A 26,800-nucleotide genomic window follows, 5' to 3' on the forward strand; every position below is an offset into this window, starting at 1 on the left:
AGTAAGAAGATCACAAGTTCCAGGCCAGCCTCAGCATATGAATGAGACCCTAGCAACTTAGCGAGACCCTACCTCAAAATGAAAAATAAAAAAAGACTGGGGATCTAGCTTAGTGGTTAAGCACGCCTGAGTTTAACTACAGCACCAAAAAAAAAAAGTTAAAGAAAGAAAGGGGCTAGAAATGTAGCTTGTGGTGTAGAATGCTTGCCTGGCATGCTTGAGTACCTCAAAAAAATATAAATACATTTTTGAAATGAGAAAAAAGTTAATAAAAGTACTGAAATAGAATTGAGAGTATTGCTGGGTATGGTGGTATACCCCTGTAATCCCAGTGGCTTGGGAGGCTAAGGCAGGAGGATTGAGTTCAAAGCCAGCTAAGCAACTTAGTGAGACCCTGTCTCTAAATAAAAAACAGGGTTGGGGATGTGGCTCAGTGGTTGAGTGCCCCTGAATTCAATCCCCAGTACCCGTCACAAAAAAAAAATAAAATAAAATAAAAGATTTGAGAGTGCTGAGCCAGGTCTGGTGGCTCACACTTATTATCTCAGTGACTCAGGAGGCTGAAGCAGGAGAACTGCAAGTTTCAGATTGGCCTCAGCAATATAGGGAGAACTTGTCTCAAAGAAAAAATAAAAGGTCTGGGGATGTAGTTTAGTGGTACAGTACTTGCCTATCATGCATGAAATCCTAGGTTTAACTCCTAATAATACTGCAAAAGAAAAATAGAATTAATAGGACCTACCTATTAATACACAAAGTTCAATCTAACTGAGCCCCATGTCCTTTTCTAGATAGCAAATAATGTTGCCTTAATTCTTCACAATTAATGCTTTAGTGACTTCATGCTCTTGAATAGCTGATTAAAATCACCTCAATACAGGAAAAATAGGATGACAACAATTGATAAAATATGGACAGCATGAAAATCTTGGTATTGGATTCTTTTTAGAGAAAAAGATCTAGAATAAAATGTGGAGTTTAAAAGGGGATTAAAAGATAATCCAGAAAGACACAAAATAATGTAATTTATGATCTAAATAAAAACATGAAGATGATTTTTCAATTTTTAATGTATTTGTTATACCTGATTAATATTAATATTGGTTATATTCTCATCAGCTCTTTCTATAATTTTCAGGACAACTTCAATCATTTCATAGTCATAGGGGTCCAGCTGTATAAAACAAAAATATATCATTGTGAGAAGATCCTTTAATGCCAACAGTTTTATTCAATAATGTTCACTGATATAGATTATGAATATAAATCAATACACTACAACTTAAATTATTATTTTAAACTAAAACTAAAGCTTTTTTCAAAAATGATCTCAATTTTAGTAAATATGATTTAAAATGTCTTGAAATCAAAAAAGCTACATAAAGTAAAGTTGTTTTAATAAAGAAAAATGCTTTGAGGGTACTAAATACATAGAAACAATGAACGTAGGACAAAAATTTCAATTTGATTTTGAAACTTAAGTTCTACTTCTTCCACTTGATGATGGGAAAATTAGAACAGAAAAAATTGGCCTTTTCTTGGAAATGACTTAACTGTAATTGTGGGACTCCATGAAAAGTCTCTCAGAGGATTCTGTTTTAGCTCTATTACTACAATACAAGAATTAATTGGGTACTCTATATATAATCATGAAAAGAAGAGACACATTTCTTTTTGTTCTTTGTTTCTGCCCACTCACCATTAATTCTTCTATTTTTAAAAATGCTATCTAAAGTCACATAAAAACTAAGTGTGAATACAGTTTATTATACCTAGAAAATTTTAGCAAGTCTATACAACTTTTGGCTGAATTACAGGCAAAATGTAAAATGAAAAAATTTCCTGTAGCTTTACAATCTCATATTCCCTGCCTTCCAATTTGATCCCATCAAATTACCCAACGCCTTCAAAATTCTAACTCTGATTCCTAAAAAAAAAAAAAAATCAGACAAGAGAAGGAAAAAATACATGTATAAAGATATTCACCAAAAAAAAAAAAAAAAGATATTCACATTCATTAAAACAATTTATAATTACAGAACTACAAATACTTCAAATGTCCATCCATAAAAGGTTGGTTAAATATTGTATGTTTTATCTATATGATGGAATAATAAATAGGATAGTTACTACTCTAAGGATAGTATATTTAGTATAGAATAGTCATTACACAAAATTACTAATATTTTATATCTAGGGAGAGAAAGTTTCTGATTTATACCTTTCTAATTTGATTTTTATTTAAAGAATGTGTACTATTCTTAAAAATTTGTGGAGGAAAGGCTATTACCATTTTGGAAAAAAGAAAGAAAAATTGTTGTATTAAATTATATTAAAAGTTTATAAAAATACAACTTATAAATCCAGTTATTTTATGTATCAATTAAGGGTGGGAGGGATATTTGAGATGACCCAATATATTCATTTTCTGTTCATCTACCTTATGTAGTATTCCACTAAGACTGATGACCAAATCTTTTGTGCTCGTCAGTAGAGGAACCATTTCGATGACTTTGGCCAGGAGTTTTGAATGCTGCTGCTTTGTAGACTTCCAGTTTGTGTCTCCCTGGCTTTGTTTGACATTAGTGTTAAGAAGCAGTGTTTCAATGAACAGTTGAAGAGCTGCATCACAGTCCAAGTGAAATGTGCTAGAAGAGGTATCAGGAGCAGTGTTTCAATGAACAGTTGAAGAGCTGCATCACAGTCCAGCTGAAATATGCTAGGAGAGGTACAAGTTCCACGCTCATGTCCCCCGTGCATGCATTTCCGTGCCATAGTTCTGAACGCCACAATTCTGACCAATAACTCAGGTATGTGCTCCCATTACTGAGATTTAACCTTCCTAGTGCCCAGCCGTAAGATCAGACGAATTACATATGATTAAAGCTAATCACTGCCTTTTGAAAATCTGATATTAAGCCAGGTGCAGTGGCACACATCAGTAATCTCAGTTACTTGGGAGGTTAAGGCAGGAGGATTACAAATTCCAGGCCAGCATGGGCAATTTAACAGGACCCTGTCTCAATATAAAATTTGAAAAGGATGCTGGGGGCGCTGGGGTTGTGGCTCAGCGGTAGAGCACTTGCCTAGCATGCTCAGGGCCCTGTGTTCGACCCTCAGCACCACATAAAAATAAATGAATGGAATAAAAGTATTGTGTCCAACGACAATTAAAAAAAAAAAAAAAAAAAAAAAGAGGGGCTGGGATTGTGGCTCAGCGATAGAGTACTTGACTAACAAGTGCAAAGCCCTGGGTTCGCTCCTCGGCACCACATAAAAATGAAATAAAGATATTGTGTCCAACTACAACTAAAAAATAAAAAGAAAAGTTATTATTTAAAAAAAGAAAGAAAGAAAAGGACACTGGGCAGATACCAGTAATACCAGGGATTTGGGAGGCTAAGACAGGAAAATCACAAGTTCAAAGCCAGTCTCAGTGACTTAGTGAGGACTCAAAGCAACTTAGCAAGACTCTATTTTCAAAATAAAAAAATAAAAGAACTGGAAATGTGGCACAGTTGTTAAGCACCCCTGGGTTCAATCTCTAGTACCAAAAAAAGAAATAAAGAAAAAGAAAAAGACCAAGGATTCAGGGATGTAGCTCTTTGGTAAGATTTGCCAATCATGTGCTAGGTTCTGGGTTCAAACTTCAGTATCTCAAAAAAAGAAAGGTGTACTTTGTTCCCTAGGTTAATGTGATTTAGATGTGGGATTACAGTAGCTCCCATTACCCATAGTTTTACTTTCCAAGGTTTTGGTTATCATGATTAACAGAAGTCCAAAAAAATTAAATGTACAATTCTAGAAATAAACAATTTATGGTTTTGTTTGTTTGTTTGTTTTTGGGTACTGGGGATTAAATTCAGAGGCACTTAACCACTGAACCACATTCCCATCCTTTTTTTGTATTATATTTAGAGACAGGGTCTCACTGAGTTACTTACAGCCTCACTAAATTGCTGAGGCTGGCTTTGAACTCTTGATCCTTCTGTCTCAGCCTCCCAAGCTGTTGGGATTACAGGCATGTGCCATGTGCCCAGCTACAACTCATGTTTTAAGTTGCCTGCTATTCTAAGCAAGAGATGAAACCTCATTTATATGTTACCCTCTTGTTAGTCACTTAATAGTTGTCTTCATTATTAGATTGAAAAAAAAACATAGTATATATAGATAGAGTTTGGTACTTTCCTCAGTTTAAGGCAGCCACTGGAAGTCTTAGAACAATTCTCATGGTAAAGGGCACTATAGTACTGAGAAAACTATCCCCAAGCTTTTCTGATCATAAGAATCATCTGGAGTTCCTATTAAAGATCCAAGATTCCTGGGTCTCAATCCAGACCTGCTCAGGTAGAACTACCAGGGAAAGACCGGGAAACCTGTATTTTTTAAGTCAAGGGCCTCAAGTGATGCTTACTATGAGGCAAGTTCAAGAAATATCACACAGTGAATTTAAAGGGTGACATCATAAGAGAACTTAACTTTGGATTTACTCACTTTGGCTGTGAGCAAAAGAACACAGAAGAAGTCTACCATGAGTAATGATCACCTGATTATTGTGTCCTTGTAGTAAGGATCACCAGTTGATTAAAATAACAGCAAACATACACTGAAGTTTAAAGAATCACCTGCAGTATTCCAGAATGAGGCTCGTGTCCACATCTACGTTCTCCACGAGAGCTTTAATGAGGTCTTTCTTGGTGAGAATATGTTGCCTGAAAACAGGCTGAAAAGAAATCTAGAAATAAGAACAAAAGGACCCTCTGAATTGAAATGTATCAAAATAAGGACAATGATATGATTTCTTATTTTACTCTCCTTTTTTTTTTAAAGACACTTTTAAAAAAATATTTTTTAGGGCTGGAGCTATAGCTCAGTTGGTAGAGTGCTTGCTTTGCATGCACAATGCCCTGGGTTCAATCCCCAGCACCACACACACACACTATATATATATATATATATATATATATATATATATATATATATATATATATCTCCATGAGATGGACCCAATACCTTTATTTTTTTTTATTTTTATACAGTTTTGAGGATTGAACCCAGTGCCTCACACATGCTAGGAAAGCATTCTACCAAGTGAGCTATAGCCCCAGCTCTAAAGACACTTTTTTTAATGGTTCTTTCCACTTTTATTTTTAACATGCTATGCAACTCAGTCTTGGGAGACTTGAGGTATCTGGCTGTGGAGCCAAAACTCCTGAGCCATCGGAACCCTTGCCTCTTTAGCAGCAGGGGTTGGGTGTTAATGACTGTGGAACACACCCCACCACTGCATGGGAACTAGGCTTCCAAACACATAACTGCTTCTGCAGTGGTTACCCTCCTGGATGAGTCAACTGTTTGTAAGTAAAATAAAACTTTACATATTTGGAAAAGAAATCAAGGTTCTGTTTGCTCTTTTACAAAGTCAAAAGTAAGGGTTGTTTAAAAAAAATAAAATAATGGCAGTTTATTTTTCCCCACTAGGTGTTCTTAAGAGTATGGAATGCTCGTATACACTCTAACATTAACTAAATAACAGCAGCCAAACCAAAAAAATAGTACAAGGCTAAACACTAGGTCTAAGACAGCATAAATGTCAATTGATACTAGATACATACCTATGAATGAGAAAGCTAGCAGATGAAAATGTCAAGTTTCTCTTTAACTTCCTTAAAAATATATGGAAAAGGAAATGAAGCAAAGGTCCTATTTCCTTGTGTGCTTAATATAACCAAAATTTATGTCAATACATATATTTTGTCTCCCCAAAAGTAAAGGACAATGAAGACTTTGTCTTAAGTTCTCTCACCGGGTTGTTACCAGGATGGATGAAACATCAGAGCAATATGAATACTCACCCCAAGTTTACCAAGACGAATACCCCACTGTGCTTCAGTACTGAGCTCATGGAACTGAAGCCCTATTTCAATTTTCTGATAGAGACTGGCCAGCTGAGAACCCACCAGAGATATTGCCTAAAAAATTAAAATAGGATTAAAATTTGATTGCAAAAAGAAAAAGTTCTACTAACACCTTTTAGATGAAATTGAACAACACAAATCATATCCTTGGGCTGGGAGTGTAACTCAATGGTAGGGCATGTGCCTATGTGTGAGGCACTGGGTTCCATCCCCAGCACCAAACAAAACAAAACAGACTACAATCTCCCCCTTGGTGAAAACAGTACAAGGAAAGTTACACATTCCTTGTACCCAGTCATTACTTCTTACATGATGTTTTCCATCCAATAAACTTGTCCAAAACTGACTCATGATTCTAGTGCCTGCCTCCTCCACAGTCAAGGTAAGGTCTCTGATCCCTGAATAGGTAGGGTCATCACCCCTGGCCAGCCTCAAGGAGCCATAAAAGATGAATTTTCACCCTCATTAGCCAGTAAGATTAAGGGATCAAAAAGGGAAATGAGATAAAGATTTAGGATAAAGAGAGGAAAAATACTGAGTTTTAAAGGAAACACAGATGAGCCACTGAGATGCAGAAAGTGCTCAGGAACCTGACATGTACCTTGGCCCCTGCCCTTGCAAAATGAGGGAAATGCACAAGTGCAGGGAAAACTGGAATAAAATTGTGTAACTGGACCCTGGCCATCTCCAGTTCAGTCCCCAGCATTGGCTGTCAGTAAATATTAACACTCCACCCCAGTGGGTTGCTGTCTCTCCCTCTGGAAATAATATACATCATAACTTGAATGCATACTCCTGCTTTACCCCAAAGGTATCTCTCCTAAGATCATTCCCATTCTCCCTTGAGTAAGCATCTACTTTACTAAATACACCTCTGTCCATGCCTATGATAAAAAACCCAAACCAAAAATGAAACAAAAGCTGTTCTTAGTCAGGCATGGTGGCACATGCCTGTAATCCCAGTGACTTGGGAGGCTGAGGCAAGAGGATCACAAGTTCAAACCCAGCCTCAGCAAAATAGTAAGACCCTAATCAACTCAGCCAGACACTGTCTTTCTGGGGGCGGGGGGGGGGGGGGGGAAGCTGTTCTTGCTTAGGGCATACCAGAATTTTGTCGTAATTCTGCCATGCTTTATCTATGAGCTTCCAGAGGTTTTCAAACACATCTTCTTGAGGTAACAGAGTGCAGTAACCCAAGGCTAGGTCAAGATCCACCAGGCGACAATTGATTACCTGTGGGAAGAAAGTGTCATAAGAAGCAGATTCTTCACAATGGAGACAGAAATAAGGATCTTAGGTTCTTTTTCACCAAACTGAATTATGAAAAAAAATAAGTACTTCATAAAAAATTATTTGTAATAGGACAGTTCCAGTGTTTGCTTAGGTTTCATGTCTTTTTTTTTTATTTTTTGGTACTGGGGATTGAATTCAGGGGTGCTTAACCACTGGGCCACATCCCCAGCCCAGTTTTGAATTTTATTTAGAGACAAGGTCTTGCTGAGTTGCTTAGGGCCTCGATAAGTTGCTGAGGCTGGCTTTGAACTCACGATCCTCCTGCCTCAGCCTCCGGAGCTGCTGGGATTACAGGTGTGTAACACTGCACCTAGCTGGTTTAATGTCTTTTACCACTACCAGAAATTTAAGGAAAGCAACTATAACAAGTTCTATAGGGCGTGAAACTCTTCCTTTTTCTGTATGATTATTTCATCCCTTCTCTGCAAATCTCCAATAATCCCTCCCTTGCCTCATGATCTCATTTTTTTTTTTTCCCTGAAGTGAGTTTCTTCATCCTCCCCCACCAAATCTACTAGCCCCTCTGCATTTGTGCACCCCATAATGATGTTCTGGTCACTGACAGACTACATATACATCACTGGTCCCCTAAGATTATATGATTGGTTGCAGCCATCTGAGTTTGGTAAATATATTACATAACCACAAAATCAGCTAACAAGGCATTTCTCAGACATATCTTCACTGCTGGCTATGTATGACTGTACTCTTCTGTTCCTTCAGTCCCCAACTCTTCCTGGCCAAACCTCCACATATTTACTGGATTTCACCCCTTCTCATCTACTTAAGGGTTTGATCCTGCAAAAGTCCTGTCTTCAAACCATTAATCTTTACCTCTCTACTAACTCAACACTCTTAAAAAAAAAAAAAAAAAAAAAAATCATTGAAATCCTCCTGTTACTCCCCTAATTCTCTACTCTCTTTGAAAGAAAATGACTATAGAGATCCTGTTCTACAGGGTTCTCTTGGATATAGCCCAAACAGACCCTCAACCTCAGCACTCCAGTGTTCTTAAAAAGGTCATGACTTATCTGTGCACAGTGAGATACATGCTGTAATCCCAGAAATTTAGGAGGCTAAGATAGGAGGATTATAAATTCGAGGCAAGCCTCAGCAACTTAATGAGATCCTATTTCAAAAATAATATTTTAAATAATAAAGCCTGCTGAGCATGGTGGTACATGCTTGTAATCCCCATATCCCCATTACTTGGGAGGATGAGGCAGGGGGATTGAAAGTTCCAGGCCAGGTGGGCATGGTAGCACACGCCTTTAATCCCAGTGGCTTGGAAGGCTGAGGGAGGAGGACCACAGGTTCAAAGTTAGCCTTAGCAACTTAGCAAGACTATAAGCAACTTAGTGAGAACATGTCTTAAAATAAAAATGAATAAATAAAAAGGGATGGGGATGTGGCTCAGTGGTTAAGCGCTCTTTGGTTCAATCCCTGGTATATCCACCCCCCGCCCCACCCAAAAAAGTTCCAGGCCAATCTGGGTAACTCAGTGAGACCTTGTCTTAAAAAATAAAGTAATACAGGTTCTTAAAATCTTAGAACAGTAGAACACTGTCATACTGAATCATAGATTCTGCTGACCAAGCTAAAAAGGAAACAGGCAATAAAAAAACAAGCCACCAATACTTACTTTGTGCAGTAGAATTGTAGCATTTCCCCTGATAAACATAACGGATTTTTCTTTCAATTCCATAACAATATGTCTTGAATTAATTAATGTGGTTTCACCAAGTAACTTTTAAAAAAAGAACAAAAGAATCTTTAAGTCCACTTCTATGAATCATTCTAAAAACTTGCCTCAGATAATAAAGAACACAGAAAATTTATGTTTTATGCAAAAAACTTAGCTTTTAATTTATAGTGATAGAAAACTGGAGCTAGGGTGGGGAGACTGACTTGGAAGAGGAAAAAGGAACTTTTAAAAATATTCTTGGAGGGCCGGCGATGTGGCTCAAGCGGTAGTGCGCTCGCCTGGCATGCGTGCGGCCCGGGTTCGATCCTTAGCACCACATACAAAGATGTTGGGTCTGCCGAAAACTAAAAAATAAATATTAAAAAATTCTCTCTCTCTCTCTCTTAAAAAAAAAAAAAAAATCTTGGACTGGGGTTGTGGCTCAGTGGCAGAGCGTTTGCTTATCATGTGTGAGGCTCTGAGTTTGATCCTTTGCACCACATAAAAATAAATAAATAAAATAAAGGGTATTATGTCTATCTACAACTAAAAAAAAAAAAAAAAAATACTTAAAAATATTCTGTATCTTGCTGGATGCAGTGGCACAAGCCTGTAATCCCAGCGACTTAGGGAGCTGAGGCAGGAGACTTGCAAGTTTGAGACTAGCTAGCCTCAGTAACTTAGCAAGGACCTAAGCAAGTTAGCAAGATTCTGTCTCAAAAAAAAAAAAAAAAAAAAAGTGCAGATATAGTTCAGTGGTAAAGTACTCCTGGGTCCTATCCCCAGTACCAAAAAACCAAAAATAAACAAAAAAACCTCTATATTTTGATTGTGGTATTGGTGATAAGAGGGATACAATGGTTGACACATTTAAAACATGAACATTTTAATTTTGAAAGATATACCTCAATAGAGTCAATTTAAAAAAGAAAGAATTGGCAATTAATGTGAATCAACAGAGTAGTGGAAACAGAGACAACTTCCTCTGAGACCTATTTTCATAAGCAAGTTATCAACAGGTGGTTTGTCTTATAGAATCTCTTCTATAATGCTGTTAGGAAATAATTATAATTGGGTTAAAAAAAAAAAAAAATGGCAGAAGGATACCGCACTAAACTTGGATGTGAAGAACTATCAACCCAACCGAAAACTGTAGGGAACTTATTTCACCTCTCTGAGTTTGAGTTTCCATATTTCCAAAATGGAGACTCTGGGAGTTGTCGTGCAGAGTGAGGATGGATATGTGTGCCAAAGACTGGGCACAGAGGTGCACACCTATAATCTCAGCAACTTGGGAGGCTGAGGTAGGAAGATCACAAATTCAAGGCCAACCTGGGCAACTCAGTGAGGCCCTCAGCAACTTTATAGAGATGCTGTCTCAAAAAAATAAATAAATAAATAAATAAAATAAAATAAGACTGTGGATGTAGCTCAGTGATAAAGTACCCTTGGTTCAATCTCCACTACCCATGCCCCCCAAAAAAGTGCAGGGGCTGGGGTTGTGGCTCAGTGGTAGAGCACTCGCCTAGCACGTGGGAGGCCCTGGGTTCGATCCTCAGCACCACATAAAAATAAATGTGCAAAACCTTGAATTGTACCTAAATTTAATAGATGTTTAACAAATTAACAAATGTCCCTTAAATTTTACACATGATTTAATTTTTTTGCTACAGGATCAAACAGGAAAATGTGAACTCCAAATTCTTTTGTTTGGCAATGCTTTTGTATCTCTATTTACCCAAAGTCAAAGTATTTGTTCTAGAAACTACACCTTCTCACTCACACTGGCATTCATGAAGTTGGACACAGAGTGCTGGAGGCAAGTACCAAAGGAACCAACTACGAATCTCAGCGCCAGCTCCCACTGGCTAGATTCCTGGAGGTTCTGAAGCAGGGTAGAGATGGAACGTATAATAGGAAAGATAAGGTTGTCTCCTGCAAAGTGAAAAAAAGAGTTTTAATATTTACATGTTTTAAACAGAGAAAGATCATATAAAGAGAAACTGCTTTCAGGAACACTCTACTTTTAAAATTTTTTTTATTTTTAGTTGTAGATAGACACCATACCTTTATTTTATTTATTTATTTTTATGTGGTGCTGAAGATCCAACCCAGTGCCTCACACATGCTAGGCAAGTGCTCTACCACTGAGCTACAACCACAGCCCAGCCTACTTCGTCAATGCAGGTTAACGGTCATGGAATTCATTCTCAGAGTTAGTTAATGACAGAGGTAACAGGAGGCTGGATTTAAACAAAAAATAACTAACTTCATTAAATAATGAGATTTTTTATTATAATTTTACTATTTTAAAAAAATCACCGGTGGATAAAAACTGTTTCTCTATATGGAAGATTAAAATTTGAGAAGATTCATAAGTGTTAATATTATCAGCCAAATCACATAAGCTACTGATCTTCTGGAAAATTAATAATAAAATACTAAATAATTACAAAAAGGAAAAATTCAGATTAATATTCAGATTTTTAAGGAATTCCTGTATTTGTATATTTATAAAATTATAATATAATGTGATATACTTCTGATATTAAATACCTTCCCTAATGGAGCAGTATGGCATACTTATAGAATCCAAGGGATATCTTCTGCTTTCTACAAAAGAAAACAAAAAATTAATACCACTAAATAAAATAACACTCTTATAAAGCAAATACCCATATTTATTTATTTATACGGTACTGGGAATTAAATCCAGGGCATTTCACCGCTGAGCTACATCTCTAATCCTTTTATTTTATTTTGAGACAGGATCTTGCTAAGTTGCCAAGGCCAACCTTAACTTGAGATCCTTCTGCCTCAGCTCCCAGGTCACTGGGATTATGGATGGGTGTGCACCACCATGGCTGTCTGAGATATTTAAATATTGTGCTATTATCAAACATTCTAAAGCAAACTGCTGCTTTAAAAAACAAAACAACATGAACTACACAAACAGAAAAACACACAGATAATTGTAAAACTTGAAAAATTTCCACAAACTGAATATAGCAGAACAAGATTAAGATATAGTACATGATCAGCACTCAGAATCCCCCACATGCCCAATATAGTTATTACCTACCCATAAGGGTCACCACTTCCCTGACTTCTAACACTATGGCTTAGTTTTAGCCTGTTCTTTTACTTTATGTGAATTCAATCATACAGTATGCATTCTTTTATATCTGGCTATTTTTTCTCAACATTATGCCTGTGAGATTCATGTACATTACTGTATATAGTTCTAATTTCAAACCTCTAGTTTAAATATGCATGAAGCAGAAATACGTAGAAAATAACACTACAAGTGAAATTTACCAGCAAGAGGCACAAGTGATGAAATCAACTCATAAATAACTGGTAGCACCATCTGTGACTCCAGAACAATTCCATCTTCATTGAAGAAGTCACTGTAAGACCACTCTTCATACGGATCCTTATGAGTTCCAAAGGAAGCCTAAATACCAAACCATAAGAAAAGACAGAACTGTGTATGCTGCAAAACATATTTATCATAACCAACTAGCATACAGAATCAGGTGTCTTACAGCCAAGCAGTGTTGATGGATAAATACAACTGTGTACACTGGCTCTCTATATACACAGTTCCAGAGCTATGGATTCAACCAACTTTAGAGCAAAATATTCAGAAAAATAAAATTGTGTCTGTGCTGAACATGTACAGACTTTTTTTTTTTTTTTACCCCCTGAGCAATATAGCAGAACAAAGACAGATACACTCTTTGTTTCTTCTGGGCTATGGCATATAAAAATTTCATTTTAAATTAAACATCTAACAGAAGAATAATATCTAGAGAGGCCTCATTTGAGGTACAATGTTTCAAAAAATAGTGTAAATTAACACCAATAAATGGCTGGAAAAGAGAAGGGGCTTCACGCCTATAAGTAGGTTTTCAGTGTATAATAAGAAAATGTAAGAGATAGACGCAGTATTTTTGTAAAGTATGCAAGTCAAATGATACAAAGTGGCACATATGGGTTGGCAGGGGTTTTGTTTAAGGAAAAAAAATTTTAAAGTGATTTACTTTCATTAGGATTCCACAGTCATCCATGTGGCACTGTCTGGAAAGCTCCACGGCTATTAATGTGTATTTACATAGCTCTAAAGCATCTAGTAAAAAATCTGAAAAAGAATAGAGAAAAATCATAAGGCTCCCATTTTATATCTTTAAAACAACCATTTTATAATCGCCACTCAGAATTCTAAGGTTTCCACACAGCTATAACTACTCTAAATGCAGTATGAGTTAGTATGAGTTTTTTCCTTAAGCCAAGTACTGTCAATAGTCAGAAATGACATTGTTGATATTTTGAAGTATTTTAAAACTATAATTCCTAAAAGAGAATCAATCATAGTTGTCACTTTGGAAGGAAGAACTACTATCTCTTGCCTAGTTACTGGAATGCCCAAACATACAGAGAAGGCATTTAGTATACAAGTGTGCAAGGAACCAGAGAGTACAGTACTATTATCGGTGTTGTCACCTGGACTGCAGATGGTGGCAGCTTGGCATGCTAGATCGTGTATCTCAGAAGGGAGATTCAGTCCTACGGGTGCTCTCATTGGGATGTCATTAGCCAACATCTGACAAAGCTTCTGACACGTCAGGAACAGAAGCCTCCCTGTGTTGGCATTGCAGTGATGCTTAAACAGGTCTCTGGAGGAGAGGAAGTGTGGACGGTTAGAACACTCAGATCACAAGGAAATGCATCAGCCTTTCTTGCATTAGCATATAAGCTGTTACTGACACATAAATGTCTTTAAAATGTTTTCATGGCATATAGTGAACCTCATTTTTCAAATTATTTAAAAACCATTAAATGTCAAAGGGCACAACACCTAAATTCAATGGTTATGTTATATAACTTACCAGTATTTGTTACATTCCTTCTATGCTACTACATTCTGGCACAGAGGCCACAAATGGGCTCTCGGGGTAAGAAAGCAAAAGTTGCTTTTGAGAAAAAAGGTGTCACTGGTCCTGCACTTGCTACTTTTAGACAAGTGGGGAAGTCAGGGGTCCAGACGTCACCTGCATTTGTTCAGCGCTGTCCTGACATTCCCGTCTTTCAGGGCTCGCAAAGCCAGCTCTGCCTCCAGCTCTTGGGGGGACACCTGTAAGGCCAATGCCTGTCCATGAAGCTTTGATTTGGTGCTCAGGCCCGTCCCCTCAGCAGCAATGGGCTCTCCGGTGCCCCCGGGTTTGTGCCTGGCCTGAACAACTTCATGAGCTTTAATGCACCGTTCACGGAGATTTCCTACCACGGCACTGTTGCTATAATCTTCAAACGAAAGAAAGACCTCAAAGTTCTCCTGCAGAAAAAAGCAAGACAAAGTTCCAAGTCTGCTTAGTCTATCCTGTGTTCAGAATCATGATTATGTTTCAAACCTCTCCCTTGGAGACTACTCCCTTGTAAATTAAGAATTCTAAGTCTTTACATTTCAAGTTACAAAAGTAACTATCATATAAAGCTTGGAAAATAGGACAACATCACTATATCCTGGGGTTTCTGTTTTAGCAGTGCTGAATTTTGAGCCAGATAATTCTGTGTTGTAGGGAGCTCTGAACATAAAGAGGCAGGGTTTAAGTGTTAAGTTTGGACAAGTCTTCGCTATAGGTTTGAAGAAATCAGATTTGCTCTTTTCCATGACTTCTGGTTGGCTACAAACTCCAGACTAAGGATTTAGTTACCTGACTTAGTAAAAATCCCACTGAAAGTTGCAAAGAGGTAGTAAGGGCAAATTATACCCCCTGTTTTGATGCCATACTTCACAGCAAAACTAGGGTTTCCTAGTCTTTACAATTCTTTAGGATGAATAACATTTTGTTGCACAAGGTTAAGGAACTGTCCTATGTACAATACAGGAATATTTAGTGGCATTCCTGGCCTCTACCCACTACATGCCAGTAGCACTTCCCCACAATCATGATGGCTGAAAATCACTCCAACTTGCCAATGTTCTACAGAACACAAAACTACTCCCCCCGCATTGATAATAACTTAACTTAATCAACACTGAACATTTTCTTTCACTAGCATTTTATGGCTATATTGCATAATTTCATTTATTACCTTTTCCAAATAACACTGAGTATTTTTTTTAACTTTCCCTGCCAATACCCTGTCTTTATACATATAATAATTATTCTTATTTTTGAACTCATGGTTTCAATATGTTGTCTACACTGGCCTTGAACTCCTGGGCTCAAGTGATTCTCCTGTCACAGCCTCCTTTACATATGGGACTACAGGTAGGTACCACATGCCTGGCTATAAATATTTTCAAATGGATGCTTCCTCCAAAGAAATACTAGTGATCTTTCCCTGAAAAGGATGAACCATGAGGAAATAGCTGTACTCAGAAATCAATATGAGAGCTTACTACTGATATTTACTGTAGATATGCTGTTGAAAACTCTATTCATTATATATCACAGTACCACCTGGATTAGGAATCAGAAATTTCTATGCTTGGAGAGCCATTGAAAACTTCTGGAAGGATACCCGAGAAACTGGTTGCTGTGGCTGCAGTTATTGTGGGAAACAGAAGAGCTGGAGGGTCAGAGAGGAAAGAGACTTATTTTTACAGTGCTTGTATACTTGTTATATATATATATATAAAAAAATTTTTTTTGGAGGGTGGTCAAAGAATTCTTTATTGCTTACAATCTGAAGTGGAGAGTTAATTTAAATAAGCTTATGTATTTTTTTTTGTTGTGGTAAAATGAACATAATATGAAATTTACCACTTTAACCATTTTTCCTCTTAAAGTCTTTCAATCATGTACTGCATGAATATATAAGTAAACAAAATGTAAATGACTGGTTTCTCTCCTTCTAACGTGCACCTTCTCTGGAAGCAATGTGGCTTCTGCATATCATCAACAGGCATTGGGAGTTTTATGGGATATGTATTTTTTTGAATATTTAAAACTCTAATTTTAACTGCTGAATGCTAGTGAGACAGTATGAAACAGAATAACAGTTTCATAACAGAAGTCATAATAACAATAACTGCACAATAACAGAAGTAAGGGTGCTGAGTCAGACAGCATGAGGAGCCATGAAAGGCAGCAGGGAATGAGTGTCAATCTGATGCAAGGTACTTGTGTTTTGCTAGGCTGGGGATGGGACCTAGGGCATCACAAAAGCTAGGTAAATGCCCCACCACTGATCTTAGAATTGTTGAGCGTCTGAGTACTCCTCTGCAGAATGAGGAAAACAGCCACCTCCACAGCCGATGTGCATATCACAGATACACAATAAATGTTCTATCAACGATAGCAGGATAAATACACATGACACATACCTCTAACTTTCAAATTTAAGAAGAACATAGAGAAGTTAACTTATGTTTACTACCCAGAAGCCTTTCACAAAGACAGCAATTAACACAGTAAGTCTCAAGCTTTTGGATCACAGGACTCCTTCATTATGCTCTTGGTTGGATAATTCCACTTGTGTATAGTGAAAATTGGCAAATTTGTAGAGACAAAAAGTAGATCAAAGGGAGTGGGGGAATTGCAATTTAATGGCCACAGTTTCTGTGTGGAGTGATAAAAAGTAGTCACATGTGAAGGTTACACAACACTGTGAACAAAATTAATGCTGAGCTACATACAGAAAAATAGTTAAAATGGACAATTTCATATGTATTTTACTAAAATTTAAAAGATTTAATAATGCAATAGGCCCAAAATCATGAATTATGCACTTTAAGTGGATGAAGTATGGTACATAAATTATATCTCAAAAAGTTGGTGAGCCAGGCACAGTGGGTGTACGCCTGTAATCCCAACAGCTCAGGAGGCAGAAGGATCACGAGTTCAAAGCCAGCCTCAGCAACTGCAAGGCCCTAAGCAACTCAGCAAGACCCTGTCTCTAAATAAAACATAAAAAGGACTGGGGATATGGCTTGGTGGTTAAGTGTCCTTGAGTTCAATCCCTGGTGCAAAAAAAAAAAAAAGTTGGTGAGAGAGAGAAAAGTAGTATGTGAAGTATCTGACGGCTAGGACAGCACATTTTAAGCAGGCACTATTTTGAATGCACTCATTGGTTGGGTAACACCATTCGGGGTAGTGCAACATGTGTACCTGTAGGCTGGCCACCATTTGAAATTGTTTCAAGATTTCTTCACATTCATCCTTCTTCTGCACATTGTCTGTAATTAAATTTTTAAAAGTTATAGCAGACACATACAAATTCCCATATACAATGGTTTGAATGTGTACTCAGAATTTCAGGTGTCTGTTAACAGTATTAAGAGGGGGCCTTTGTGAAGTGTCCAAGACCTCTGTCCTCATGAATGGATCACTGTTCATGGATTCATGGAGCAGCTCTGTGATAAAAGCAATCTCTCTTCAGCACTTCCTCTAATTTGCTCAGTCTTACCATCTGACACTCTCTGTCATAGCATGATGCAACAAGAAGGCTCTGATAAGATGTGAGCAGACACCAGCAACATGCTCTTGGACTCCAGAGCCTCCAAAATCATGAGCTAAGTAAGCTCCTAATCTTTATAAATTACCCAACCTCAGGAGTTTTGTTACAGTAATAGAAAGCAGACTATAATTGGCTTTGGTTCTCTTCTAAGTATATAGCATTTTTTTTCAGATGCTGATATAATGCAATTTAAATGCAAAAAGAGATCTAATTTGAAATAAGAAATCTAATTACTCTTTCTGGAGGTAAAAAAGGGAAATTTAAGGGTTAAAAGAAAAATGGTCATTGTTCTGAAATAAATTATAGCTTTTTTCCCCCAAGAGTTTTTTTTCCCCCCTTTTTTTGTAGTTGTAGATGGACAGCATGCCTTATTTTGTTACTTTTTTTTTTTTTTTTTTAATGTGGTGCTAAGGATCAAACCCAGTGCTTCACACATGCTAGGAAAGTGGTCTGCCACTGAGCTACAGCCCCAGCCCCCCAAGAGAGTTCTTTTCTTAATTGTTTTAAGTTTAGGATTAAGTAGGGTTTGTTACCCTGATCATAACCAACTAGATGTGAGAAAAATGAGCAATAAGTAAAAGGTACCAAAGCCTAGCACTGAATAGCTTACTGAAGCATACAAATAAACACATGGGTTTTAAATGCTTCTGTTCTTCCACTATTGATTAAAAAAATAATGAGACAGAAAGATTTATAATGACAAAAATGAGAAAGCTCATAAAGACAATAAGAAAGGAAATCTGAGGGTATGATGAGAGGTGTCATTGTGCCCCATCAAAACAAAACCAATACGAGGGAACAGAGGCAGATCCTACCTTTCTGAATGTCACAAAGTATTTTAAGAATATCCACTGATGTCTGTGCCACAGACATTCTCCAGGCCTTGTCCTAAAAAGAAAGATGCAAAATCAAATCTGTTTCCTTTTCTAACCACTTTGGTAGTACATATGCAAACAAACACATAAAACCATGGAATCGCGAGCTGGGGTGTACCTCAGTGGTGGAGCATTGCCTAGCATTCAAGAGGCCCTGTGTTCTATACCCACAGTACTACAGAAAAAGAGGAAGAAAAAGTCCAGATGGTGGTATCAGACTTGTGTTGAGTTGTGTTGTGTTGTGTTGTGTTGAGGCTCTGCCACTTTGTAAAAATCTCAGAAAAGTCACCTATCTTAAAAGCCTAGTTTATGAATGTAACCTCTAAAGAGTTAACAATAGGGCCCAGTTCACAATGAAGTGGATTCTCTATTTACAATACTGAATCTAATGCCTACTGCTAATATTAGCATAATGAAGATCAGGTGTTAAAAAACAAAACTCACTTCCCTAAGGTAAAAAATAATTGAATGGATGGCTGAGAGAAGCTGGCAGGCACCTACCCTTCAGGGTCTGAAAATCAAACTACCCTGGATAAATTAGATATTTAATTCCTCATCTCTAAGGAAGTGAACTGGCTCTTTTGACATCATTTCTAAGCCTCAATTATTTAAGATTATTTAGACTTACATTGATCTGCAGATGACATTATTGTTTGACAGTAATCATACCTTCACTGCACAAAATATTGTTTACATATCAAAGGATTGTGAAAAACTCTTCCTCTACAACAGCTGCTTCAGTGAATCCTTCTAATTTGCAGATCCTGGATTATTCATTGAGGGCCAAATTATTTGCTCAAAGTAGGTGTATCTGGTTTTCTCCTATAAACCAAATTTACACAGGAACTTTTACCAGAGGCCACATTAGCAATGAAAAGGGAAGACCTTCCTGTTTGTGAGTCTACCTTTTGTATCCTCTTCAGATCCATAACCACGGGGTTCACTTCTACTTTGTTAAGTGAAAACCTCACCTCTTTAGAATCATCTGGCTCCTCTTGTAATGCCAGTCGTGCCCAGATGATGACTCTTTCTGCAGTTTTCTCAGCTTGGGCAGGAGGCAGAGACCGCAACAGGAGGAGACAGTCTTCACCCTATGAACAGTGTTAGAAGGGAAGAAAACCTTCTGCTCCCTGCAAAGGGCAGCTCGGATTTACCTCTTTCTTTTCTATTTAAAAATGAAAATAAAGGGAAAAAGAAGAAAAACCTGATTTCACTTACCTAGCATGCACGAGGACCTGGATTTGATGCCAAACATCAAAGAAAAAAAAAAAGTATTCTGAAAAGTAGATTATTGTTGAGCATTTTAAAAAGTCTGAAAATTGCTAGGCACAGTACTGCACATCTATAATCCAAGCTATTCAGGAGACTGAGGCAGAAGGGTCACAAATTTGAGGCCAGTCTTAGCAACCTAGTGAGACCCTGCCTCAAAATAAAAAAAAAAAAAAAAGGGCTGGAGAGAGAGTTCAATGGTAGAGCACCCCTGGGTTCAATTCCCAGTATTGAAAAACAAAAAATCTGAAAATTCTGCCTTGGATGACAGCAAACCATAAAGTAAAATTCAAATTCAATCCTAGGTACTGAAGACTATCATACTTCTTAATAATGCCTATGATTGGGGCTGGGGTTATAGCTTAGCAATAGAGTACTTGCCTCACATGTGTGAGGCACTGGGTTCAATCCTCAGCACTATATAAAAATAAATAAAATAAAGTAAAAATACTGTGTCCATCTTTTTTTCTTCTAAATATTTTTTTAGTTGTGGATGGACACAAGATCTTTATTTTATTTGTTTATTTTTATGTGGTGCGGGGGATCAAACCCAGTGCCTCATGCATGCTAGGCAAGTGCTCTACCACTGAGCCACAGCCCCGTCCCTTATGTCCATCTTCAGGAGAGAAAAAAAAAAAAAAAAGAATGCCTATGATTATAGAATTATATGAAAATAAAGACACTTAAAAATATAAAAGAGAAGATGGGCAAAGTGGCACACCTGTAATCTCGGCAACTCAGGAGGCTGAAGCAGGAGACCACAAGTTTAAGGTTAGTCTCAGCAATTGAGAGAGGCCCTAAGCAACTTTCCAAAACCCTATCTTAAAATAAAAATTTAAAAAAAATTTTTTTCTTAAAAGAAGGGCCAGAGGGCTTCCAAAGTGTGAGGGCCTGGTTCAATACCCAGCACTCAAAAAATCAAAAGATATAGAAAAAGAAAAGCCATGCCTTATTCTGAAATTGAAGGGTTCTACGATATATAAAAAAACATGCATCTAAGTTTTATTAACCATCAGAGTATAAACATCCATTAGCTAATCACAAAATACTTTTAAAGAACTCACACATTAAAAAAGAAGCCATTCAAACAATCCTATGTTTTCATGTTATTACAACTTTATTTTGTGAAAATTAGTTCAGTTAGTTTAGTTTCTATTTTTAAGGATTTTGTTAACAAAGAAGTCCTATGAAATTACTATATAAAACTTTCATACCTGTTCTCTATCAATCAGGTCAATAATCCTTAGACTGTAGATTTCATCATCAGAAATCCTATACGCTTGAGCCACCTTTAAAGCATCTTCTAAGGAAGATGGGACATCCTGCTTGAGAATGTATCTGACTACCCTCTGAAACAGAGATAATAAAAACAAATATAAGATCTCTCGTAGAGAATACAGGAATCACCTACTTACGAGGGCAAAGTAGCCATAACATTAAAATAATATACCAAAACCTCAACACTATCTCTCTCTTTTAATATTTTTAGTTGTAGATGAACACAACACCTTTTTTTTTAAAAGAGAGATAGAGAGAATTTTAATATTTATTTTTTTTAGTTTTTGGCAGACACAACATCTTTGTTTGTATGTGGTGCTGAGGAACAAACCTGGACCGCACGCATGCCAGGGGAGTGCGCTACCGCTTGAGCCACCATCCCAGCCCTGAACACGACACCTTTATTTATTTATATGTGGTGCTAAGGATCGAATCTAGTACCTCAGACAAGCGCTCTACCACTGAGCTACAACTCCAGTCCACAAAACTTCAACTCTTGATGACTAAAAAACTAAACTCCTATATGAAACATTAAAACACAATTTATACTCTGAATTTTGACTGTCTTTTTAATTTACTATCATTGTCCTTAAAACTCTAAACTAAATACTCTTATACCTATAGAGAAATGTAAAGGAGAATCTAACTATATTAACCTCTTAGAATATAAAACCTTCATGAAATTTCCCATGTTGCTCTAGAAACAGGAAAATTAAAGGGAAAAATGGTCTTTAACTAGCACACTCACCATTATTTCATTGTTTAAGAGATTCACCTCTCTTATCCCATAGCCTCGTAAAAGTTTCTTCATTTCCATTAGTTTGTAACTTTCCTGTAGTAACTTGACTCTAAAAATAAATGTACTGGTATTAACATGAATTGTGCTTTTTATGAAATACTTTGGGGCCCAGTAAATAAAAAACATAAATGAATGTCAAATCAAGATGGGAGGTTTATCCAGGGTACAACACACACTGTCTGATGGGCTGTCCTTACTTGGGATGGTCCATTTCCAGGTGTTGCTTCACCAGCTGCTCCACAGCTGCACTCCAGGGAACCACTGCTGCATACATTATCTTAAGCACAGCATCAAATATAAGCTACAGCAAGAACACATGTGGACAATGACAAGCCCTCAGAGGTACGCTTCATGTAAATTAATGGCACTGCATGCATCAACCAGAATATTTCACCTTCTGACTGTGAGAGCACATATTTCTTTCCATTTACACACATAAAGAGCAACCTTATTATTTAGAAAAAATTCAGAAAAGTATTTTATCTGTTCAAAGTTATGTCTTTCTGCTGCCTCTGCAGTCTGTTTAAAAATAATAATGTCTGTGATTTTATTCATACTGTATTTTGGATGGTAACAGTATTGCAAAGTCAAAATAAAGGCCAAGTATTACTTATAGTCACAGAAACCCTGAAAACAGATACACTCAATTATCCATGGCTATTCTCCTGAGCGGTGGAAATGAGAAAATTTTCACATTTTATTTTCCATAATTAAAGAAAATAGAATTATGAGTGATTTTTATGTTCTTAAATTCTTTTTTCATACTAAACAAATATCATTTTTTCATACTAAACAAACACCACTTTTATGATCCAAAAAAAGCCTTGAGAAATCCAGTGGCCACTGTTTACTTACATCTGTGTCTGACAAACATCCTATCACTGCCATGGCCTTTGCTTCCCATGCTGTGTCAAAAAGCGAGGTGGACTTTGAGCTACATCTTTTCAGTAAATCCTAGGAAGGGATAAACATGCATGTTTATCAAAAATTAAAAACTCTCAGCTGGGTGCAGGGGTGTGGGGCTTTAATCCCAGCTACTCAGAATGCTGAGGCAGGAGGAATGCAAGTTTGGGCCAGCTTGGGCAACTTAGCGAGGCCCTATATTAAAATTAAAAATGGATGGGGATGTAGTTCTTTGGTAAAGCACTCCTAGGTTCAATCTCTAGTACCAATAAAAATAAATAAATAAATAAAAGCTATTACTTAAAAAAAGAGTATACAAAGATAGATAAAAGGCCTTTATGGATGCATAAAAGGAAAAAGAAACCCAAAATTCTAATTAGCCACAAATGTGGAACAATGGTAAAATATTACAAAATTATCAAAACTTTAGCTGTCAGTGGTATATAACAGAAAATTTAAAAAACATTCTTTTATAAATTAGAATTATTGGTGCATGGTAACTGCAGAAAATAATGGGTTTCTGTGTGACAGGAAGAAAGAAAACATCCTTTTTGGGGAGGGAGTGGTGGTGGCTGGGGATTGAACGGGGTTCTAGCCCTGAGGTATATCCACAGCCCTTTTTATGTTTTGAGACAGGGTCTGCAGAGTTAAGATGCCCAAACTAGCTCAAATTTTCAATCCTCCTATCTCGGTCTCCTTAGTTACTGGGCAGAAGAAAACATTATTAAAGGATCTTCAAATTAGATCATTATAGTACATTAATATCTACAAAATATAATTGCTAGGCTACAAATATAGGTCAGAGTAGAGCACACACTTAGCATGTTCAAGGCCAAAACCACAGGACCAAAACCACAAAAACAAAAACATAAAAAAACCATTATATTTATTGAGATTATGCCCTATTATTTCACAATAGCCCTTTGGAGAAATTCCTATTATTTTGAGATTATTTTTTTAAATTTAATTTTTTGAGATGAGGTCTCACTATCTTGCCCAGGGTACTCTCAAACTCATGGTCTCAAAATGATCCTCCCAACTCAGCCTCCCCAGCAGCTAGGACTACCAGCATGAGCTACTGTGACTAGTTCATGTTATTCCCTTTCACTTAAGGCCCTCAGTCAGTAATAGAATTAATCCACGTTCTTAACTAATACAATATGCTCTGTGGTAATGCACATCTATATACCAGCATCTCAGGAGGTTGGGACAGAAGGATTTCAAGTTTAAGGAGTGCCTGGGCAACTTGTTGAGATCCTGTCTCAAAATAAAAAATATAAAAGGGCTGGGACATGGTTCACAATTACATCCCCAGTATCACACACAACAAAAGCAGTTGAAATAAAATGTTTCATAAGTCCCAATGGTAAAGCATGACATTCCTTAAAACGTTCAACATTTAATACAATGATACACAGCACAGACCCCTTAAATAAGAGCAGATATAATGGAAATATTACCTCTATGTACAACAAGAGAAGTTCCTCCTCTTGCAAGTCATGTTCCTGCATGTAAACTCTTATACTCTTCTCTAAGACAGAGGGAATAAGTTCCGGGGCCAACACTCTGTCAAACATTCGGAATACTATGGTGGTTCCATTTTCCTGGATAGTAGACAAGAAAGACGGCATAAATGAAGAATCTAGCCATAACTGGATACAACAAACAAAACAGTATGGATAAGCCTCAAATTTTACCTTCTCAAAATCAGAGAGGGACAATCTGCAGTTATATTTCCTATGCAATGTGATCAATTCTTGCAAGTTGTTTACCAACATACGTAACTGACCTACTTCCTCCGTGTTTTGATAGTCCTTCTAAAACAAAAGCATTTAAACTGTTAAAGACACAGAGGTAAAATGTGAGACGGAAACAGTCAAACTTATTTCAAAGAAAATAATGATTATGTACGTAAGAGGAAACCTGCAGGTTTGAAGCAATTTATGCTTTAAATTTTGTAGAATTTTAACTGAAATCATCTAGTACACATTAACATAGATCAGAATTGGAAAGAAATTTAAAACAGAAAAATAGCAATATTGGTACACATTTTCTTTCAGAACCCAAATATAATTGGGTACACAAATATCATCCTGATGGTACTCAATGACCTATATATATATTATATAGATCATGACACAATAGAAAGCTATAACATTTTCTAAAAAGTTACATGCAAGGAACAAGATTTTTTAAACTATTTATTTATTTTTTTGTAGATGGACACAATACTTTTATTTTATTCATCTATCTCCATGTGGTGCTGAGGATCGAACCTCACACATGCTAGGCAAGTGCTCTACCACTGAGATATTCCCCCAGCCCAGGAACAGATTTTTATTGATAAGAGGCAACTAACAGGGAAAAGATAAAGTAGTATTTTTTAGATCAAGACAAAAAAGTTCTTGTATGGAAAAAAATATATTTCAAAGTGAATATCAACAGACTACTTGTGTGTTACAGAAAAAAAAAAAAACCTCAATTTTTAGAGAGCATAATCAGGAGATACAATTAATAGCACCTATATCAAAAAGTAGGAGGAAATTGATTATTTTGGGGTCATGAAATTTAAATATTATTATCTTTGTAACTGAAACTTAAGAAATAATGTGACTTCATAATATATATTTTAAAAGTCACATTTTTCTGGTACTAAAATACTTAATGCTTCAGAGGTGAGATTATATTAAGTCTTTCTTACACATTAATTTATAAGCTAAATTATGGTACTTCTCACAAATTTTAAAAATATAAGAATGTATATTTCTTCTCAATATAATAAATGCATTCTAGTTTTAGAAACCTCAAGGGGATAACAAATGAACTTTAAGAAATCCAGGAGTCAAACAATAAATTTACTTTATTTACCCCAAAAATAGTACCAATCTTCCTGATCTTAGCTCTCCCTCTAACAGTGCTTGTGCAACCCCCCCCCACACACACATATATAATTGAATGTTGGGGATCAAAGCCAGGGCCCTGCACATGTTAGGCAAGGCACCTGCAGTTCACTGCTGAGACTGTTAGTTCCATAGTTTTCATAATTTAATCTTAAAAAAGAAAAAAAAATCAATGATAGTTTAGCCATAATCCTGTTGGATTATCTAAGAAATGCAATCAGATCAAGGGATGGCTTACTAGTTGAAATCAAAGAGGCAGACCTGATTGTTGCAGTCTTTGAAAATGAAATCCTAATGCAGAAAATCCCAGTTATACTACTTAGTAGAATGTTTTTATATTGCTTTCTCTTTTGTTGGTTCAACACAGAAGCAATTTAGTGAGACCCTATCTCAAGATAAAAAATAAAAAGGGCTGGGATGTGGGTCAGTGGTAAAGCACCCCTAGGTTCAATTCCTAGTTCCAATAAAAAAAGAAAAAAAGGCATATAAAAACAGAAAAATTAAAGAAAACGGATAATATTTCCAGATTTTTTTCTATGTATATTTATGCTCTTTAATATTGGAAGGGTTTTGACAAAATTCATTTCTTTAACAAATTACAATATACATAAATGTATAATGGAGTATTTCATGACTAAAAATCCATTCTGTACATCATACCAAGGAAATCCAATGCCAGGAGGATGCCAATCCCAATTCATCTGTTTTTTCTGCTGTGAAAAATACCTCTGCAAGTTGAAATCCATTTTCTGGCCAGTTTGCCTTTAAAAAATATTATAGAGCATTAGGAACAGAGTTTTATGCTATTGGGAGTGTACAAAATGTCTTTTTCATGTTAATTGTACTGGTTTTACCTTATCAGTTAATTCAAGGTTCCTGGCTGCTTGTTCTAACCATTTTGCAAGAATTTTCTGAAACAGACATGTCATTTAAAAGTAAAATTCTCAATAGGTAATCAATAAAATAATGAAAATCCTCTATGTTCATCATTCCTAAATTATTATTTGTTAATTTATTTTTTGTAGCATTGGGAATCAAACCCAGGGCCTTATACATCCTAGGTAAGTGGCATACCACTGAATTATACCTCCGGCCCAAGGATAATCTTTTAAAAGAGACACTTAAAAGAACTAACTTGTGGGCTGGGGATGTGGCTCAAGTGGTAGCGCGCTCGCCTGGCATGCGTGCGGCCCAGGTTTGATCCTCAGTACCACATACAAACAAAGATGTTGTGTCCGCCGAGAACTAAAAAATAAATATTACAAAATTCTCTCTCTCTCTCTCTTAAAAAAACAAAACAAAACAAAACAAACAAAAAAAAACTAACTTGTGTTAACATGACTTAGTCTTCAAATACCTAATGAAAAAATAATAAAATTGAATCACGAGGAGTGGAAATACTGGAGGAAACTCAC

General features: G+C 36.5%; 1 protein-coding gene and 1 non-coding gene across 2 annotated transcripts in view; one reads left to right on the forward strand and one right to left on the reverse strand.

Moving 5' to 3' along the window:
• The window catches only part of Kntc1 (kinetochore associated 1), an 80,795-nt gene that overhangs the window by 21,857 nt on the left and 32,138 nt on the right, over positions 1-26,800 (reverse strand). The window contains exons 24-46 of the mRNA XM_071612168.1: positions 26,240-26,296; positions 26,046-26,147; positions 24,183-24,302; positions 23,946-24,089; positions 22,438-22,536; positions 21,780-21,883; positions 21,532-21,631; positions 20,720-20,854; positions 19,208-19,327; positions 18,177-18,249; positions 17,013-17,080; positions 13,950-14,230; positions 13,402-13,574; positions 12,942-13,039; positions 12,214-12,352; positions 11,452-11,508; positions 10,679-10,830; positions 8,854-8,958; positions 7,023-7,151; positions 5,856-5,972; positions 4,626-4,735; positions 2,441-2,648; positions 1,085-1,174 (exon numbers count right to left, since the gene is read on the reverse strand). Coding sequence (XP_071468269.1) covers positions 1,085-1,174; positions 2,441-2,648; positions 4,626-4,735; positions 5,856-5,972; positions 7,023-7,151; positions 8,854-8,958; positions 10,679-10,830; positions 11,452-11,508; positions 12,214-12,352; positions 12,942-13,039; positions 13,402-13,574; positions 13,950-14,230; positions 17,013-17,080; positions 18,177-18,249; positions 19,208-19,327; positions 20,720-20,854; positions 21,532-21,631; positions 21,780-21,883; positions 22,438-22,536; positions 23,946-24,089; positions 24,183-24,302; positions 26,046-26,147; positions 26,240-26,296 — 2,781 coding nt within the window. The remainder of the gene's footprint in view (positions 1-1,084; positions 1,175-2,440; positions 2,649-4,625; positions 4,736-5,855; positions 5,973-7,022; positions 7,152-8,853; positions 8,959-10,678; positions 10,831-11,451; positions 11,509-12,213; positions 12,353-12,941; positions 13,040-13,401; positions 13,575-13,949; positions 14,231-17,012; positions 17,081-18,176; positions 18,250-19,207; positions 19,328-20,719; positions 20,855-21,531; positions 21,632-21,779; positions 21,884-22,437; positions 22,537-23,945; positions 24,090-24,182; positions 24,303-26,045; positions 26,148-26,239; positions 26,297-26,800) is intronic.
• On the forward strand, positions 10,390-10,462 carry Trnaa-agc (transfer RNA alanine (anticodon AGC)). The gene has a single exon. It is a non-coding gene; the product is annotated as a tRNA-Ala (tRNA).

This window comes from Marmota flaviventris, chromosome 1 (genome assembly GCF_047511675.1).
Source record: "Marmota flaviventris isolate mMarFla1 chromosome 1, mMarFla1.hap1, whole genome shotgun sequence".
Lineage (NCBI taxonomy): Eukaryota > Metazoa > Chordata > Mammalia > Rodentia > Sciuridae > Marmota > Marmota flaviventris.